Genomic DNA, 22,050 nt, shown 5'->3' on the forward strand with positions numbered 1-22,050 from the left:
GTCAAGTGCAGGGGGGGAAGTAATAGATATTGAACAGAAGGATGCCATCCCTGTTGGCGGTGTACCTGTGAAAGTTTGCGTCAACGTGGATCTCTCTATGCCGATGAGAAGAGGAGTGAAATGCTCCACTAATGCAGGAGTTACAAAGTGGCAACAATATATTTTTGATCGTCAACCCAAAAGCATATGCATTGAATGCTACATAGTTAATCACTCAAAGAAGGCTTGCCCGGCAGCTACACTTTTCTTGAAGAAAGCCCCTGAGAAGCCATATTTTGTTGGTAAAGTTAACAACATTCGGAAAAATATTTCAATTGTAGCTGCATTAAGTGATTATGTTACTATCAAGACTCCAACAATTAAGAAGAGTCGGAAAATTTTTGTCAAATATAAGGTGTTTATTCCACCTAAAGATGGAGAGATTATCAACTTAGATTCGTTGATTATTCATGAGGAAACTTCACCTGAAGAAGATGGTAGACTTGGTAAACGTCATAGAGCAGATGAAGCTGATCAGCATACCTCCTCCAACTCTGAGACTCCTACACACAGCAACATAATGATTCCAGCCTCAGCCTCAATAAATACTCAATTGATTACAACTATTAGATAATCGAAAATTGCATTCACTCGAGGGGGATTAGGTACTACTCATTAATTACTCTCTTAAATCACTTTCTTTTAATCAACATTCCAATACTTCACAATTACGTAAGTTTGCTATTTTAATTTTCACCTTATTTCATAACCTGCATTTACTGTTTAGAAGCTATAACTTCATTAATTACTCTCATGCAAAGTACACGTTAATTTCTAGTGCTTTCTGCATATTAGTTGTTAGATTTTTCAATAGTTTTTTCGGCTCTTTGAGAAAAATACATATTAAAATAGTTTTCACAATTTCCTCATTCTCGTTTTTGACAACATGAAAATCTTGTCCTGGAATGTCCAAGGTTTCAAAAACATCACCACCAGAAACCATCTAAGAGATCTTATAAGAACACAAAATCCTGATATTGTTTTCTTATGTGAGACAAAAATAAACCAACAACAATGCAAACCTCTCTTGAAGCAATATCAATACCCCAATTGTGCTTTTATTGAACCAGTAGGCCTATCTGGTGGCCTAGTTTTACTTTGGAAACATGGTTTCACCTGTGATATAGTTGACACTCATCACAATATGTTCAACATTGTTGTTCAATATGATCCCAGTAAACCTGAGTTCTTGCTTACTTGCATGTATGGTTATTCCAATTATGCCAAGAAAAAGGAGCAATGGAACTTCATACAACGAATTGGTAGTGCTAATAATAATCTCTGGATTGTACTAGGCGATCTGAATTTTCACATTCTTGATACCACCTATGGCACCTCTTCTTCTACAGATGGGTGGGTTAACAATATTGTCTCTAGTTGTGGCTTAGAAGACATAGGATATGTGGGTAAAGACTTTACTTGGACCAACAACTATTTGGGGACTAGTACCATCAAATCTAGAATTGATTTTGCCCTGGGTAATGGGAATTGGTCTCTTAACTATCCTAATACAAAACTTCTTCACCTAGGTCAACTAGGTAGTGATCATTGACATGTAATGTTAGACACTGATGTTACTCTACCTAATTGTTGGAAGCCTTTTAAGTTTTTTTAGACTTGGTTAAATGATGCCTCATGCTCTATCATTATTGCTAATGCTTGGAAAGAAAAAGTTCATGGTTCTCCAGCTTTTCAACTTGTTAATAAACTTCATATCACAAGAAAAAAACTATCTTTGTGGAACAAAGAACACTTCGGTGATATTAATCAACAAACTTTAACAAGACTTGCAGCAACTACAAGAGCAAAGCATCAAAATTCAGATGACAACAATGGGATCATCAACATCACCAATGATCTTAGCAAGTGGCACAAAACAAAGACTGAGTTCTATCAACAAAAGTCCAGGGATAACTTCATCAAGGATATGGATTCAAACAGCAAGTATTTCCACAACAAAATCAATAGAAGGAAAACTAGAAATAATATTGACTCAATCCAAGATCATAATAACATATGGCTCCATTCAAGAGAACAAATTTCTCAACACCTTACTCAACATTTTCAGAGTATCAGTTCAACAAGTAATCCAGTTATCAATGAAGGACTATACACAATACTTCCCACAATTATTTCAGAAGAAGACAACATTTCTCTCAACATAATTCCTACAGATGAAGAAATATATGTCACTTTGAAGAGTATGGAGAATTGGAGTGCACCAGGTCCTGAGGGTTTTCAAGATGGGTTCTACAAGAGTCAATGGAATATAGTTGATGAAGATGTATGTCTAATGGTCAAGAGGTTTTTTGAAACTAAACATTTCCTCAAACAGATCAATAAAACTTACATTTCACTCATACCCAAAAAAAAGAAATGTGTTGGTGCAACAGATTATAGACCAATTGGTCTATGTAATACTTCATACAGGATTATTTCTAAAGTCATTGTCAACAGAATGAAGCCATTAATGGAGAAAATCATCTCCCCATATCAGGCAGCCTATGTTACAGGAAGACTCATTAGTGACAACACAGCGATAACTCAAGAAATCATTCATTCTATGAAAAAGAAAAGAGGAGAAATAGGTTGACTAGATTTGAAGCTTGATATGTCAAAAGCTTTTGACAGGTTAGAATGGTCTTTCTTGTTGAAGGTTCTTTCTTATTTTGGGTTCACTGATGAGTTCTGTAATCTAATTCATCAATGCATAAGCAATACTACTCTCTCAGTAATGCTTAATGGATCACCTTGTGAAGAATTCTCTCCTTCTAGAGGCATCAGACAAGGTGATCCATTGTCCCCATATTTATTCATTCTTGCAATGAAGTTTCTTTCAAGACAACTCTCTGAAGCAAAAGAGAATAAATTATTCAAAGGAATTAAAGTGGCTGCTTCTTCACCAGCCATTAATATCTACTTTTTGCAGATGATTGCTTGATCTTTACTCAAGCAAACCTTACTTCAGTTAACAATCTGCTTGAACTTCTTCATAATTTCAGCAGTCAATCTGGACAAGTCATAAATTTTGATACAAGTGCAGTCCATTTTAGTAAGAAGACAAAGCCTGAGACAGCTGAGGCACTAAGACAAATTCTTGGAGTTAAGATCATGAATTCCAAAGAAAGGTATTTAGGTTCTATATTAATACTTTGGCATTCTAAACAAGAGTCTTTTAAAAGCATTAAAGAATCTTTTGAGCACAGACTATCCACTTGGTCTGCAGTTTCCATGTCTCAAGCAGGGAGAGGAACTATGATAAAACATGTGCTCAATTCAGTTCCAATTTATCAGATGGGGACTTTCAAACTGCCAGCAAATCTTCTACAACAACTAACCAGCATTGAAAGAAGATTCTTTTGGGGCTATAACAGTAATAGAGGGAACGATCCTACAGCTTGGATAAATTTATGCAGACCTATAGAAATGGGTGGTCTTGCCTTCAGAGATCTTGAGAAACTTAACTTAGCAATGCTCACTAAACTTGCTTGGAGACTATGCAATGAACCTGACAATTTAATGACCCAAGTTTTATCAAGCAAGTACTTCAAATCTGGGGATATTGTTCATCAAAACATAAGTGCTAAAAAATGTTCTTATGTTTGGAATGAGATTACTAAAGGGATTCATGTGGTGCAACAAATTTTTTTCATGGAGATAAACAATGGCTTAAAGACCAGGATATGGAAAGACAGATGGATACCTGGTATAGATCATCCTCCTCTCCCCAAGAATGATCTTTTTCGGTTTTATGAAACTGTCGCTGAGCTTTTTATTCCAGAAACTTCTTAATGGACTGTGGGTTTACTGGAGAATTTATTTGATCATGATACTTCCCTATAAATACAAGCTCTATACATAGACAACAGTAAGGAGGATTCAATGCTCTGGATGCCTTCCAAAAATGGCAAATTCTCCGTTAAAAGTACGTACAAAAAACTTACTTTTAATGACAAATAGGTTGTAATCAATGGAATAACAGTTAACAAGAGAGTATGGAAGACTTTATGGCGCTGTAAAACTGCTCATCGTTTCAATCTCTTTGCTTGGAAATGCATAAGGGGTCTTCACTACACCAACTCTAGAAGAGTCATGTATGATAATTTACAAGACCCTAGCTGCGTTATATGCGGTAGGTCTGAAGAATCAATGGAGAATTTGATGTTTGATTGTACACATGCCAAAAAAGTTTGGAGGGGTCTTAATATCAACATAGAATCATCCATAAACGTCAGTATCTTAGTTTCTGAATGGATGATAAGTTGGTTCTCCTCTACACAGTTTGAAGAAGATGAAAAAAGGTTCCTAACTCTTCTAATAGGTGCATGGGTCATTTGGAAGGATAGATGTAAATTAGTCTTTCAGGGAGTAACTCTTAACTCAATTACTTCTGTGCATAAAATTCATTATCATCTTTCTTCACATATGCATGTAGGAAATAATCCTTTGAATAATGCTATGAATGATGCTAAGATTTCAAGATGGAAACCACCTTTAGAAGGGGTTATTAAGATCAACATAGATGCTTCTTATGATCATAACACTAATGAATTTGGAACTGGCCTTGTCATGCGTAATCACGCAGGTAACTGCCTTGGAATTAAAGGAACATATGGCAATGGAGCATTAGGAGCTGAGTCAGGGGAGTGCATGGCTGTTCGTGAATCATTACTTTGGTATAGGAGTCTTCAACTGACGAATATTCAGATTGAAGCAGATGCAAATCTTGTGATTCAATCCATCAACAGTCAGTCCTTACTCATTCAATGGGAAAATAAGAATTTTATTAAAGAGATCAAACATTTAATCTCCAGTTTTACTTCTTGTACTTTTGCTTACATTAGTCGTGATGATAACAAAGTAACAAATGCTATTGCTAGATCATCTAGAGAAATTGGTCAAGGCTGTGAGATTTATGATTTCTCCTGCCATATGTAGTCTCCTAACAGGAGACAACAATTCTATCCATTAATAAAAGTTTCTCTTTTATCAAAAAAAATAAATACTACTTTTGGTTTATCTGGATGACATAGTTTTAACAGGATTTTCCGTGGCATGTCTACATTCACTTATGAATACTCTTCACAATGAGTTAGCTCTGAAGGATCTTGGATATTTTAAAGGTCACACAAGTTTTGGTGGGTTGTTTCTTTCACAACGTCGTTACGTAGAAGGATTTGTTGCTCGTGCCAACATGTATTAAACCATTTAACACCTCTACGGAGCTACACCCTGTCGGTAGTCTTTTGTTTCCAATGTCACTATGTATAGGAGTTTAGTTGGGGGTCTTCAGTATCTCTTCATGACAAGGTCATATATGTTAGAGCATTGATCGGTCGAACTCGCATGCGTTGTTATCTCAAGCATGTTTTTCAATGTTAGTGATCAAAACTATAAGTCTAGATTTCAAGTCTACTATAGCTAAGGTCTCAGACTAGGATAGAAAGTGTAGTTGAGATCAAGAACTCCATGGCGATTATCATATAAGACGAAGAACTACTCAAAGGACCGGTGAACTTCATCGACTAAAAGGTATGTGGAGACTTGAACTTATCTATCACTCAAAAGTCTATTTATCTCCTATCTTGAGACAAAGTCGTTTTTCTATATAGACTTAGATTATACACATTTCATATTTCGAGCCGAGTTTATCTCTCCTATCTATTTCTCGAAATATGTGTTGGTAAGCTTTCGCTTTAACCAAGTTCATCTTTACCTAGTGACTTAAGTCATGTTATGTTTCAATCACTTTGAAAATTGCTCTGATGAAAAATAGTTTGTGAATAAAAACTATATAACGTTCTTTGAGAATGTTTCAATGATTGAAATGAGAGTTTAGATTATATAACCATTGATGGATATAATCATTGTTGTGGAAAAACATACATGTATAAGTCCTATTCCTTGAACCAAAGTTTGTGAACTTTTTTGATCAAGAGAACCGTAAGTTTGCACAGTTTGCAAACTCAGTCCACGAACTGGCGGAAGTTCTCGACCCGAGAATATCTGCTGCAGTTTGAGAACTCACTCAGCAAACTCAGTCCGCGAACCCAGTTCGCGAATTGACGATAGTTCTCGACCCAAGAATATCTGCTGGAGTTTGAAAACTCTTTCCGGGAACTTAAGTCCGCGAATCCAGTCTGCGAACTTGAGTAAGTTATATCTAAAAAAGATTGTTCTTGAACTAATCTTTATATTGATTAAAGAATGCTTTTGAAAAGCGTGGATATAAAGTTCATGAACCGATTCGAGTGAATCAAATCGTTTTTGCTTCGATTGTGTCTTGTGAAGTTACATATGATCTAAGCAATTGAACAACACTCTAACTATTTCATTTGAGTTCATTTGAACTAGTTATGGTGAAGAAGAATATGGTTGATATGAAAGTGATCATATGGCTAACCATTTGGTTAACTATTGTTGAACCAACTAATGTACAAGTTTGGGTACGGTTACACGAGCCTAGAAATGTGCATTTCAATTGTGTATAACAAGCTATGTTTTCGATCTAACGGTTGATAAATATTAGCTTGAATCTAATCAAGTTTTCATCTAACGGTGAATATTGAATGCTTTGTTACTAAGCTAACGTTGACTGCGAACCCTCTTTTGTAAGACTATATAAGGGAGAGCTCTAGCAACTGGGAAACCTAATCCCCACACCTTACGTGTGATATTAGTTGTAAGATAGAGTCGATTCTCCTTTAACCTCTGGGTTTCTTTTCTCAACCGGGTTAACGACTTAAAGACTTTATTTGGATTGTGAAGCCAGACCGATACTACTTTCTTGTAGTTGTGTGATCTGATCTTGTTGTTTCTATCGTACGAGTACAATTGTAATAATTGGCTTGAGATTTCTATCTCCGATAGGCAAGATAAAAAGTAATCCCAAACATCTTCGTCTTATCGTTTGTGATTCCGCAACATCTTGTTTCGCTACCATACGATTAAGATTGTTGTGAGGTGATTGATAATACTAGGCTGCTCTTCGGGAATATAAGTCCGGATTATCAATTGGTTCCTGTTCACCTTGATTTATCAAAAGACGGAACAAAACTCATAGGTATATTCGTGGGAGACGGATTTATCTATCAAGTACGTAGCATCATGTTGGGATCATAGACGTAGGAGCATAACTTTACCTTGGATCAGTGTGAGATTGGTTTGGGTTCAACTACAGTCCAGACCGAAGTTAGTTTGTAGTAGGCTAGTGTCTGTAGCGGCTTAATACAGTGTGTGTTCAATCTAGACTAGCTCTCAGGGTTATTCTGCATTTGCGGTTTCCTCGTTAACAAAATTCTGGTGTCTGTGTGATTTCTATTCCTTATTATATTTTGTTATATAATTGAAATATCACAGGTTGTGCGTTTTTCAATCAATTAGAATATACGACCTTTTGGGTTGTTGATTTAAATTGATTGAAACTTGGATATTGGTCTTTGGTACCTTCCAAGTTATCTCTCTTTGATAAAGACTCGCAGATTTCTATTTGCTTGAGTATAGATCAAATCGAGAGATTGAGATATAAACTCTTTGATATACTTTTATATGGATTGAGTCTGAGTGTCTAGTTGATTCTCTAGAAAGTATATTGTTGTTTGTCCATACAAATTGCTAAGAGAAATATTGGGTGTTGTTGTTATACCCCCGCTTTTTCAATTGGTATCAGAGCAGGAAAACACGTTCAAGACCTCACAAGTATGTGTTTGTAGCGATCTAACTCTATGGGCAGAGGTGCTATCTCAATAAACTTACCACCAGTCTTTGATGGATCTAATTACTTATGGTGGAAAATTGCTATGCGAGCGTTTCTTCAAGCGCATGATTTTCAATCATGGGTATATGTTGTTAATGGCTACAATGCTCCTGTTGTGGCAGTTGGAGATGTAAACGTTCCCAAGGATATTGGTCAATACACCCCTGCCGAGATAAATGCTGCAAAGCAAAATTCTGACAGCTTGAATGCTATTATACATGCCACTACCCCAAATATTCAGCACCATGTGTCAAATTGCACTAAGTCTAAAGAAGCTTGGGATATCTTAGAAACCGTATTTGAAGGAAATACCAGTGAAAAGGAAGCTAGGCTTCAAAACCTTAATTCCGATTGGGAAAACCTTCGTATGGCAGATGAAGAAACATTTGATGAGTTTAATCACAAAGTGTCTGAAATTTTTAATGCATCTTTTGTATTGGGTAAGACTATTCCTGAAAAGGACATTGTGATGAAAATTCTCAGATCGCTGCCATCTAGATACGATTCTAAGAAGCATTCCATCGTTGAGGGAAATAACCTAGATAATCTCTCCAGAAATACGCTGGTAGGAAAGCTTAAGATCTTTGATCACGAACATTCATCCAAATATAAGGATGTTGCGTTCAAAGCACTAAAGGACACTAAATTACTTGATAAAAGTAAAAAAGTGTATATCTCTGAAGATGATCACTCTGAGACAGATTCATCAGATGAAGATCTTGACAAGTCAGTCTCGATGATCACAAGACAGTTTAAGGATCTTCTGTTGAAGAGAAGAAAACGGTTCTCCAGAGATAAACCTAAAGCATCAGTTAAACCTCATAATCGTATTCCTCCTAAAAACAGGGAAACAGATTTTAAGTGTAAGGGATTTGGTCAGTGCTTTTAAGTGTAAGGGATTTGGTCATTTTGAAAACGAGTGCCCAAATCGAAAGAAATACACTGGGAACAAAGGTCTTGCTGCAACTCTTGATGAAATGTCTGATAATTATGATTCTAATGAAGAAGAGAAATCAAGTGTTGCACTTCTTGGTGAAAATATTGATTTTGATAATTGTAGCAATACATACATCAATCTTGATATTTTTTCAGAAGATAATCCAACCAATCTGGAAGATAAAGTTGACCCATCTTTTGGAAACTCTGTTTGTAACGTTTCAGGTTCCACTATGTGTCTAGCCGCGTGCACATCTCCGATGCCTGAATATCCAAGATTGACGTGTTCATTTTGTTCTAAAAAGGGTCATGAACTATCAAGGTGTTACAAGTATAAACACCAATTGAGGCACGTCAACAAACTTCAACGAAGAGAAAATCATTTAGCAGGAAGCTTAAACTTGCTCAGAAGACCGCTGAGGTATGTAGGATTTTATCTTCGTCTAATAAGTTAGTTTCCAAGGAAAAACCAAGACCATTATAGAGAGTATGGTCGAGTCGGTTTGATAGACAGAAGTCTGAGGATTCCTCTCAAGAGGAAAATGGTGGAAAAATTGTTGTTCACCGCAACGCAATTTAATTGTGTTGATTGATGAAAATCCTGTCTCATGTGCCTGATCAAAAGAGACAATAATAATGTACCTCTCAGGCTTTAAGATAAGTTTTTCTTTCTTTTCTTTTTCGTAGTTTTTGCTCTTTCCTGTCTATCAACAAAAATAGAGGGTTATCATCGTCAATTTTACTCTTTATAGGGTTGATAGTTGGACGTGTACGAACCTGTTAAAGGTTTCGAAGCCCTACATTCCTTTTTCCTTCCTTAAAACCTCTTTTTATCTCAAGACTACTTGTTGAGATTAAATTGTGATTTCCTTTCACAAACCCATACACCTATGGATACTCCAAGCATGATGTCTTCAGATGGAAAAGATGTTAATATGATTGCTAAGCCATCAATCATGAAGGATAAAGAGAAATCTCCGTTGCCTCCTACCTTGAAAAGAAAAAAGAAGGAATGTGAGGAAGCCAAGAGCCGTTCCTTCAAACTCTCAGAAGTTTTTAATGTTCTTGAAGAGATGAAGGAGATTCGTCAAATAAAGGCTTGCGTGTTGAGATCTTTGGAAATTCAAAACGCCCTGGTTTGACTTCATCAACCAAGACGGTTTGTTGGTATTGACTCCTTCCTCCACGAACCCTATGTTCCAATGGATATTGAAGACAAGGAGTTCGGGAACAAAAATGAATTTCTCATAGATATAATTGTCTAGTATATCTTCTTTTCTTGTTTTTTTAGAAGAATAACTAGAGTTTGGAATATCCATGATTGTGATACACATAGCTATGTCCAACGTTTTCATCTTCATGTTTTTAGGTTTATTTGTTTAAATTCTAAAATTGTTTGGAAGATGATTTTTGCAGTATTAATTTTTTAAGGTTTTATATCTTGGAATATTGTTATGGGATATGTGTGTTTACGTCCGTGAGCTGTGACTCTCCTATACCTTGTCAAAAGTAAAGTCTTTCGTATGTCGATATGCATGTATTGATAAAAGAATGAATCGACTTTTGACAAATACAAAAGTTAAGCCTATTATGTCAATTTTTGATGGAAGATAGGTTAAAATATTTTGTGTTCGAGGATTATGTCATTGAATGTCATTGTGCAAATGGTGATGGAAAATATAATGAGTCCTTGATTATTCCACAGTATTAGGTCGATCTCCGATCCACAATTTTTGAGTACATACTGTGTTTTTCCATAAAGTGTCTTATGTTGAGCTCTATCGACTGAGTTATTGTTTGAGCTTAGTTGTTGTTCCATTAGGTACTTTATGTCGAGCAGTTTCAACTAAATTAATCATCTTGTTTGGTTATTTAGTTATGGCTCCGTAAGTTTTCTTATGTTGAGTACTATTGGCTGAGTTGATTATTTCTTATGATTAACTTAGTAATCGCTCCATAGATTCTGCTATGTTGAGCATTACAATTGAATTAATTACTTTTTTTGGTTAATTTGGTTGAGTATTCCGATTAGATTATTTATGAGTTCTCTTGTGATTAATCCAATTGAGTAATTTTGAGTCTCCATAAGTTTTCTTATGTCGAGCATGATCAATTAAATTGATTACGTTTGTGATTAGTTTGATTGTGTATTCCGATTAAATAAACCACAGGTTCTCTTGTGGTTAATTTAATTGAGTAATTTGGATTCAAATTCATACTTGTATGTGATTTGTTATGTCCAAAGAAATCCTTCTTTTCTTTTGAAATTAAGGTCGCTCTTGTTGTTCTTTCGGGAATGATATTTTATGGGGGAAGTTCTTTTAAACTTGCGCTTAATTGCCATATCTTTGTGGGGAGTGCGGCTGTGGAATATTATATGGGTTATCTTGTATCTTTAAACTCCTTGATGAATGCATTTAGCTTCGGCTTTATGATTGCATCTAAAGAACAAGTTGATATATGCTTTCTTTTGGTCATGAAATGTCTCTTTCGGAAATTTCATTAGGATCCCGTTCTTGTTGCTTTACCAATTTTATTGACAAAAAGAGGGAGAATCAATATGTAGTTCACACTACAAAAACATATGGTTTTCGATCATTATGTAAGGGGGAGTGGTTTTCTTGTTGAGACGAAGTATTGACTAAGGGGGAGTGATACATATCACCATAGTATTGTTGTCAAAGTTGTGATACAATTGAACTTTGATACTGTGTAATGATACTATGTCACTGTATAACAATGATCGAGAACTCTGTTTTCTCATTGTTATAGCTACGGATTTTAAACAACGATGATGCTAAACTTACAACCTTTGGGATCATTGCAATACTTGGAAGTGACGAAGATTTCGAGTAATGTTGAATATTAGGCATATGGAATAGGAGCTTCAAAAATGTATTTAGCTTTTTTGTATTCCATATGTATTAATAGTTTTTCCACTAAAATTGACAACGGGGAGATTGTTAGAGCATTGCTCGGTCGAAATCGCATGCGTTGTTATCTCAAGCATGTTTGTCAATGTTAGTGATCAAAACTATAAGTCTTGATTTCCAGTCTACTATAGCTAAGGTCTCGGACTAGGATAGAAAGTGTAGTTGAGCTCAAGAACTCCATGGCGATCATCATACAAGACGAAGAACTACTCAAGGAACCGGTGGAACTTCACCGACTAAAAGGTATGTGGAGACTTGAACTTATCTATCACTCAAAAGTCTATTTATCTCCTATCTTGAGACAAAGTTGTTTTGCTATATAGACTTATATACTACACATTTCATATTTCGAGCCGATTTTATCTCGCCTATCTATTTCTCGAAATATGTGTTGGTAAGCTTTCTCTTTAACCAAGTTCATCTTTACCTAGTGACGAATGTCATGTTATATTTCAATCAGTTTGAAAATTGCTCTGACGAAAAATAGTTTGTGAATAACAACTATATAACGTTCTCAGAGAATGTTTCAATGATTAAAATGAGAGTTTAGATTATATAACGATTGATGGATATAAGCATTGTTGTGGAAACACATACATGTAAGTACTATTCCTTGAACCAAAGTTTGCGAACTTTGTTGATCAAGAGAACCGGAAGTTTGCACAACTTTCAAACTCAGTCCGAGAACTCAGTCCGCGAACTGGCGGAAGTTCTCGACCCGAGAATATCTGTTGGAGTTTGAGAACTCACTCAGCAAACTCATTCCGCAAACCCAGTCCACGAACTGACGATAGTTCTCGACCCGGGAATATCTGTTGGAGTTTGAAAACTCTTTTCGGGAACTTAAGTCCGCGAACTTGAGTAGGTTATATCAAAAAACGATTGTTCTTGAACTAATCTTTATATTTATTAAGGAATTCTTTTGCAAACCGTGGATATAAAGTTCATGAACAGATTCGAGTGAATCAAATCGTTTTTGCTTCGATTGTGTCTTGTGAAGTTACATAAGATCTAAGCAATTGAACAACTCTCTAACTAGTTCATTTGAGTCATTTGAACTAGTTACGGTGAAGAAGAATATGGTTGATATGAAAGTGATCATATGGCTAACCATTTGGTTAACTATTGTTGAACCAACTAATGTACAAGTTTGGGTACGGTTACACGAGCCTAGAAACGTGCATTTCATTTGTGTATAACAAGCTATGTTTTTGATCTAACGGTTGATAAATATTAGCTTGAATCTAATCAGGTTTTCATATAACGGTGAATATTGAATGCTTTGTTACTAAGCTAACATTGATTGCAAACCCTGATTTTAAAGACTAAGGGAGAACTCTAGCAACTGGGAAACCTAATCCCCACACTTTACACGTGATACTAGTTGTAAGCTAGAGTCGATTCTCCTTTAACCTCTGGTTTTCTTTTCTCAAACCGGGTTAACGACTTAAAGACTTCATTGGGATTGTGAAGCTTAACCGATACTACTTTCTTGTAGTTTTGTGATATGATCTTGCTGTTTCTATCGTACGAGTACAATTGTAATAATTGTCTTGAGATTTCTATCTCCGTTAGGCAAGATAAAAATTAATCACAAACATCTTCGTCTCATCGTTTGTGATTCCGAAATATCTTGTTTCTCTACCATATGATTAATATTGTTATGAGGTGATTGATAATCCTAGGATGCTCTTCGGGAATACAAGTCCGGATTATCAATTGGTTCCTGTTCACCTTGATTTATCAAAAGACGGAACAAAAATCATAGGTATATTCGTGGGAGACGGATTTATCTATCACCGTAGACTTTTATGTGTGATACAGATTTGTTTATTAAAGTCTTCGACTTTGAGTCTTAGCAACTCTTAGTTGTGGGTGAGATCAGCTAAGGGAATCAAGTACGTAGCATCATGTTGGGATCATAGACGTAGGAGCATAACTTTACCTTGGATCAGTGTGAGATTGGTTGGGGTTCAACTACAGTCCAGACCGAAGTTAGTTTGTAGTAGGCTAGTGTCTGTAGCGGCTAAATACAGTGTGTGTTCAATCTAGGCTAGGTCTCAGGGTTTTTCTGCATTTGCAGTTTCCTCGTTAACAAAATTTTGGTGTCTGTGTTATTTCTATTCAATATTATATTTTGTTATATAATTGAAATATCATAGGTTGTGCGTTGTTCAATCAATTAGAATATCCGACCTTTTGGGTTGTTGATTTAAATTGATTGACACTTGGATATTGGTCTTTGGTACCTTCCAAGTTATCTCTCTTTGATAAAGACTCGTAGATTTCTATTTGCTTGAGTATAGATCAAATCGAGATATTGAGATATAAACTCTTTGATATACTTTTATCTGGATTGGGTCTGACTGTCTAGTTGATTCTCTAGAAAGTATATTGGAGTTTGTCCATACAGATTTCTAAGCGAAATATTGGGTGTGGTTGTTATACCCCCGCCTTTTCAAGATATTTCCTTTGTAGTTCATAAGGTATGTCGATTCATGCATAAACCTACATAGGTTTCTTGTCAAGTGTATACTTCAATATCTGCATTATACTTCTATGTTCGACATTCTTTTTCGTCCATAACATAATCTATTAAAAAGAGGGGGTCTAACAACGACACTCAATATTTCGTTTGGCAATCTGAATGGACTAACTCCAATATACTTTCAAGAGAATCAACTAGGAAGTCAGACTCAATTTTTAGAAAAGTATATCAAAGAGTTATATCTCAATTTCTAAATTCAATCTGCAATCAAACAAATAGGAATTTGCGAGCCCGATTGAATAAGAGAAATAACTTGGACGATATCACAAACCAATATCCAAGTGTCAATCAATTCAATCAACAACCCAAAGGCCGGATTCAAAAACTAATTGAACTTAACGCACAACTTGTGATATTTTTATTATATAACAAAATATAATACGGAAAAGAAATAACACAGACACCAGAAATTTTGTTCACGAGGAAACTGCAAATGCAGAAAAACCCTGGGACTTAATCCAACTTTGAACACCACACTATATTAAGACGCTAGAGACATTAGCCTACTACCAATGAACTTCGGACTGGAATGTAGTTGATCCCAATCTCACACTGATCAAGGCACAATTGCGCTCCTTACGTCTCTGAACCCCAGCAGGATTCTACGCACTTGATTTCCTTAGCTGATCTCACCCACAACTAAGAGTTGCTATGACCCAAAATCGAAGACTTGATAAACTAATCTGTCTTACACAGAAAAGTCTATTGATATATATAAATCTTTCTCCCACATAAATACCTATGAGTTTTTATCCGTCTTATGATAAATCAAGGTGCACAAGAACTAATTGATAAACTAGACATATATTCCCGAAGAACAGCCTAGTATTATCAATTACCTCACAATAATCTTTATCGTATGGAAGAGAAACAAGATATTGTGGAATCACAAATGATGAGACGAAGATGTTTGTGACTACTTTTAATCTTACCTGTCGGAGATAAATCTCACGCAAATCTTAGAAAAGATAGTACTTAATCACGATAGTATATGTAAGATGAGAACACGCAACTACAGAGAAAATAGTTGGGTCTGGCTTCACAATCCCAATGAAGTCTTCAAGTCGTTAACCTACAGGGTTTTGGAGTAAACCTAAGGTTAAAGTATAATCAACTCTACTCGCAACTAATATCACACATGAGGTGTGGGGATTAGTTATCCCAGTTTCTAGAGTTCTCCTTTATATAGTGTTCGAATCAGGGTTTTCAATCAATGCTACCTTGGTAACAAAGCATTCAATATTCACCGTTACATGAAAACCTGATTAGACTCAAGCTAATATCTTTCAACCGTTAGATCGAACTTAGCTTGTTACACACAAATGAAATGTACCTTCATTTAGATATGGGTAACCGTACCTAAACGTGTACACTAGGTTGGATCAACAATAGTTAACCTAAGTTATCCACATGAACACTTTCATATCAACCTTATTCAAATGAAACTAGTTATGGAGTTGTTCAATTGCTATATTCTCATAGAAGTATACAAGAACACAATTGAAACAAAATCGGTTTGATTTACTCGAATCAATTCATGAACATTATAGCCAAGGTTTGCAAAAGATTGCATTCCTTATTATATAAATATATTGGTTCATGACACAAACCCACTCAAGTATGCAAACGGGTACGCATACTTAAGTAACCGGACTTGGACTGTGTCCGTCAGTATGTGAACGAGCATGCATACTATCACACATCCAAAACATTAGTTGAATTAGTAAGAGTACGGGTACTCATATATTAGTTCTTGAACTTCAATTGAGTTCGCCAGTACACGTACGGGTACGCATACCAAGGCTCTCGGACTTAGCTGACCTTGCCAGTACGCATACGGGTATGCATACTATGCCGGTCTTGGATCAACATATATGCAAGTACGAATACTATGTATACAATCCAATTATGGTTAAGTGTTATAAACTCCATTTCAATCATTAAAACATTCTTAGAGGATGAGAATAGTTGTTTTCACAAACTATTAGCATCAAAGCTATTTTCAAGTGATTGACATAATCAATACGAAGCATTCCGAGTCTACATTAAATGAGATGCTACAAGGCGATTTTGATATGATCATCTTTTGACTTTCGTCAAGAACATAAGATGAACTTGGTTAAAGCAAAAGCTTACCAACACATATTTCGAGAAATATGTAAGCGAGTTAAACTCAGCTCGAAATATCAAATGTGTACAATCGAATATTATATAGGTATATGACTATTGTCTCAATATAGGAGATAGAGTAGAAATAGACTTTCCGAGTGATAGATGAGTTTCAGTCTCTTCATACATTTTGTTGATGAAGTTCCACAAGCTCTCCTTAGTAGTTTTTCGTCTTCAATTGATGAACGTCGTGAAGTCTAAAGCTCAACTACGCAATATATCCTAGTCCGAGACATAGCTATAGGTAGATTAGAAATCAAGACTTATAGTTTTGATCACTAAACTTGACAAAAAATCTTGAGATAACAACGCTTGCGAGTTTGACCGAGCAGTGCTCCAATAATCTTCCCCTTTGTCAATTTTAGTGACAAAACTATCAATACATAGTTATAGAATAAATAAACTTTGTAGCTTCTCATCCAAATGCTTGATCTCCTTGGTTCTTCAACATTACTCGAAATCTTCGTCACTTCCAAGTACTCCAGTGATTCTGAACGTATTCAACTCAGCATCATAGTTGTTGAAGATCCGTAACCATAAAAATGAGAAAACATTTTCTCTCAATCTTTGTTATACGTTATACAGTGTCATAGTATTATTATACAACATCAAAGTCTAATTGTATCACGACTTTGACAAAAATACTATGGTGATATATTACTCCCCCTTAGTTAATACTTCATTTTACAATGAAAACCACTCCCCCTTACATTATGATTCATAAACCATATGTATTTGTAGTGTGAACTACACATTAATTCTTCCCCTTTTTGTCAATATAAATTGGCAAAGGTACGAAAACTAATGGGATCCTAATGAAATTTTCATAGAGATACTTCATGACCAAAAGAAAACATATCAACTTTGTTTCGATGATTTCACATAGTCGAAAATTAGTGTATTCATCAAGGAGTTTATAAAGATACAAGAAAACTCCTATAATATTCCACAAAGAACTCCCCACAAAAATATGGCAATTAAGCACAAGTTCAATTAAGAACTCTCCCCCATAAAATGTCATTCCCGAAATTAAGAACAACAAGAGCGACCTTACTTTTACAAGAAAAGAAGATTTTTTAGGACATAATCAAATCTCATGAAACATGAATTTATATCCAAAAATCACAATTGAATTAACCACAAAAATGATCAATTAAATTGGCCATGCTCAACATAAAAAACTTACGGAACAACACAGTACTTTCACAAAGATGTGGATCATGGAAAGACCAATACTGCGGAATAATCAAAGACTCATTCTATCTTTTATCACTATTTGCATAGAGACATGTAATAGACTTACACTTTGTAAACAAAAGTTCATCCTATCTTCCATCAATTATTTGCATAATGACATAATATGCTTAACTTTTGTTGTCAAAAGTTTATTCTATCTTTTATCAATATTTGCATAATGACATATAATAAACTTAACTTTTGAGCATATATGGCCTAGAAAATCATAGTTCACGGACGCAAACACACATATTCCATAAGTTGCAGTATATAAAACCATAAAGATTAATACTGCAAAAATCATCTTCCAAATAACTTTAGAATTTAAATAAATAAATCTAAAACATTGCAAGATGAAAACCGTTGGCAATAGCTATGTGTAATCACAATAATTGTTATTCCAAACTCTAGTTATCCTTCTTAAAACACAAGAATAAATTCTCATAAGAAGTTTCTTATACAAAAATAAAGAAAATCAAGTTTCACTGGTAACTTCATACCTTTGAAAAGCGCCATCATAAAAGGTATCACTGATCAACTTGATTCTTTTGATCGTAGAGATATCGTGTTCATGAGTTAGAACATTAACCTTTCGATCAACTATACAGGAAAGTTTTCTGGCTTTGACGCAGTCCATAATGAGTTTCTTTTGGTTCCTGATCAAGATTTTTTTATTTTCACGGATTTTGGTCTGACCATCAATAAGCTGATTAATTTGCAGTTGGAGATTTGCAAATTCAATCCTTGATTCATTCTGAGAAAGAATTATATCCTTGACAGAGTCACCAATCCAAGAGTTGTACTCTTTCCTTTCAATCATCTTTTTCAAGATAAGATCTTGAACAAAATCGCATCCTTTAACGTCTTCTTCCATCACAAGATTCACAACTACCTGAGGTCTTGAAGAGTTCTCCATTTTTGAGTACGGATGGAAATAAAAAAATATAGAATATACATGTTTACGAACAAGAGAACACTTTAAGGAAACCCTAAAGAAGTTCCAATATAGACACGGACGTTCGTTGACCGGCGATAGAAATTTAACGGATCACGAGAAGTCCAAAATAAGGAAACACATGAAATTTTCCTAGCTCGATAATTTAGAAGATCCTTTTAAAATTAGAGCACAGGATGGGATCAAAAAGATCATAAAGAGAAAAAATAACTTTTAAAGTAACCACTAAAACAGATAATATTATATAGCACACTTGAGAATCCCTCAAACATCATCCTTGCAACTCTCAAGTTAGATACAAGGTTGAGAGTACCTGAAATCAGGTAGTATAGTGAGATACAATACCACTACGATCATTGAGATAAAAGTTGTAAATACCATCTGAGGGTTTGTGCCATGCCTTCCTTACCTTTCTTTGATTATGACCAATTACAGACGGATTGGTCACAAACCTTTTTGAACAACCATCAGAAGGATTTCCTTGAGAATTAAGTCTAGGTCCTCTAGTGATAGGTTCTAGAGGATCAGAACTGTGAGATTTCCACCTCCTAGACTTAGATCTACCAGCCTTATTCTCATAAACACTTGGAATGTGTACAGATTCACGATTCCATTAGAGATTTCGAGATAAGTGATCATTGAAATCCTTTTTATGAGAGTTCTGGTTTTCTGTAGGAATGAAATCCATTGTAGGTGTCGTCAGACGATTTACTCTATCAACGGTAAAAAGAAGCAAAATTTGAAGTTCAGAAATCTATTTCTTTCTAGCAAAACAATGAAGCGCATAATGATTCATTTTACCACAGAAGGATTATAATCGTGGATTAGAAACATAATCCTCTTGACTTTAACCTTTTCTGACACCTGCAAGTGTTGCAACTGCTTCTTGGCAGATAATTCCTTGGAAGGAGTTTTCACCATGCCATGAAATACTTTATGAGTATTGGAAAAAAGTACAGAGGATGATTTGCTTATTAAAAAAAAGTTTTCCTTTATCAAGGTGTTACACTGTTCTTGGGCGCACATCGCAGAGATGCAACAAATTTCTATTTTTCAAAATGATAGCTGTTTATTTATGATGAGTGAGCCTTGATTAAACGTTCTTCTCTAATTGAATCTTCTTTAACAGTATTTTCAAGCAACTAATATTTCCACGTTGTAGAGTAGTTTCTTGGACCAGATTTTCGATATTGTTAGAGAAGGACTCAACAAGGCCATAAAGTTCACGTTCCCTTTCAAGCGACTTCTCAAGTTCATCAACGAGCAGATCATAATTTACTTCAAGTGTCTTGATCTTAGAAACATGAACATCAATGATCTCAATTGAATTTTTTAAGGTTCTGGTGACTTCCATTTCATATTCTGATATACTGTCAATTGTCATGTTTCTACCCCGGGATTCGGAAGATTCAGCTAAGGAATTATCCTTTGAGGTAAATCCAAGAAAATAGGCATAATAAAAAACTTTGGAAGACATCTCCGTGTGCTTTCTTGTGAGATGCAATTTAATCCACCTAAATCAGATTACTTCAAACACAGACTTATGAGGTCTTAAACGTGTTTGTCTGCTCTGATACAAATTGAAAAAGCGGGGGGTCTAACAACCACACCCAATATTTCAATCGGTAATCTGAATGGACTAACTCCAATATACTTTCAAGAGAATCAACTAGACAGTCAGACTCAATCTTTAGAAAAGTATATCAAAGAGTTATATCTCCATTTCTCAATTCAATCCGCAATCAAACAAATAGGAATTTGCGAGCCCGATTGAATAAGAGAAATAACTTGGATGGTATCACAAACCAATATCCAAGTGTCAATCAATTCAATCAATAACCCAAAGGCCGGATTCAAAAACTGATTGAACTTAACACAGAACCTGTGATACTTTTATTATATAACAAAATATAATGCGGAAAAGAAATAACACTAAAAAAGCGGGGGTACAACAACCACATGTTGTAGTCTTAAAAGTGGTCGTAAAAGTTCGTTGCTCGGACTTGTAAAGATTTAAAAATAAAAATATATACACAATATTTGTCACAATGGGCGAGAGGTACTGGGACTAAATATTCGGCCATTTTTCATTTTCAAGTGGTTCAGAAATTAATTCTAGGCAATTATAATTTAAAACAAAATGAATATTAACTCTATTCTTTGCCAAAGTAGATTTTATAAAATATTACTTGTATTTCTTAAGCATGGCATATCAAAAATCCCTAGGACTAAGCATAAACCATCAAATGAAATCACAAATAATTAATTAAAATCTTAATTCAATTAAAATTGGTGCAAAAAGTAAATATAGAATTAAATAAAACTACCTCAAGTATGAAGTTTGGCCTCCTCCGTCGTCCCAGTGTTGGGTTTTAGCTCATCATAGTAAAAATGCTCTCAAAATAATTATTATTGCTCAAAAAGTTGTTTACAAATGATAAAAATGAGTAAAACAATTGAACAGAAAAATCGCAACAGAAATAACTGTTGCAAAGGCGCTGTTCAGCTGTTACAAAAAGAACGATAAATGATAATTGTTGTTGTACGATGAACTACGACCCACGCGTGTGCGTCTTAGACACTGTTGATAAACGACTGCTTCTGCGAGTCCGTTCTTCGTGTTCTTCATCTTCATCAATGGCAGCAGCAGCAACAGAGAGAAATCATGGTTCTCGATCTGCAGCGTTCCTTATCTCCTCCCAACTCTCGACAGCCATTCCAATCAACCACAGTAGACTATTTATACACAGCAGGACTTCGAATCTCCTCTAATAACTCCAAAAATCTCCGTGATAAATAAAAAATATTTTCACGGGATTATTCCCTTTTTTTTTTCTGATCACGCGTCTGCAGCATTAAAAACTTTCCTAAACTCTGTGGATGTGATATATATGATTACCCTGTGAATATATTCTTTCCCTGTTCTCATAAGATACGTATTCTCTGCTTTAACTTCAAAATTTTCCATTCCCTGTGTCACTTAGAATCGTATCATATCTTCCCTTTAATACGTGCATGAGTCAACTACCTTCCCTGTTTGAGTGAAACAGGCTGTTTGCAATCTAATCCCGTGAAAAAACTCACATAAAATCTTGTCCAATTCTGCTCCACAAAATGCTGCAGACGATAACTAAATTTCCCCCCAAAACCAAATTCAAACAAAAAAGATGACCTCCCCCTATCCAGTTCAGGGGTGCGAATAGCAAGTGGTCACCCCTTATCAAGTGGGTGCCCCTTATCCAAAGCGGAGAGTCCGCATAACATGTGTCCTCCGGGTGCCAAAATCAACTTTTCGAGCCGAATTTTCCAAAAAAATGTTTTATTCCCAAAAATGCCTACAGATACATAAAACACCAAAATTAGTACAAAATCGAGAGACAACAATATATAATATTGAGATCAAATTAGACACAAAAATGTGTCTATCACCACACCCAATATTTCGCTTAGCAATCTGTATGGACTAACTCCAATATAC

General features: G+C 35.3%; 1 protein-coding gene across 1 annotated transcript; it reads left to right on the forward strand.

Moving 5' to 3' along the window:
• Positions 1–4,131: 4,131 nt before the first annotated feature.
• Positions 4,132–4,977, forward strand: LOC113359324. The gene has a single exon (XM_026602979.1). The coding sequence runs from the start codon at positions 4,132–4,134 to the stop codon at positions 4,975–4,977; it is 846 nt and encodes a 281-aa protein (XP_026458764.1).
• The last annotated feature ends 17,073 nt before the right edge of the window (positions 4,978–22,050 follow it).

The sequence above is a fragment of the Papaver somniferum genome, chromosome 3, assembly GCF_003573695.1.
Source record: "Papaver somniferum cultivar HN1 chromosome 3, ASM357369v1, whole genome shotgun sequence".
NCBI classification, from domain to species: domain Eukaryota; kingdom Viridiplantae; phylum Streptophyta; class Magnoliopsida; order Ranunculales; family Papaveraceae; genus Papaver; species Papaver somniferum.

Excerpts from the sequence above, each read along its gene's own strand:
- LOC113359324 (XM_026602979.1), top strand. The coding sequence starts at position 4,132 with ATGTATGATAATTTACAAGACCCTAGCTGCGTTATATGCGGTAGGTCT.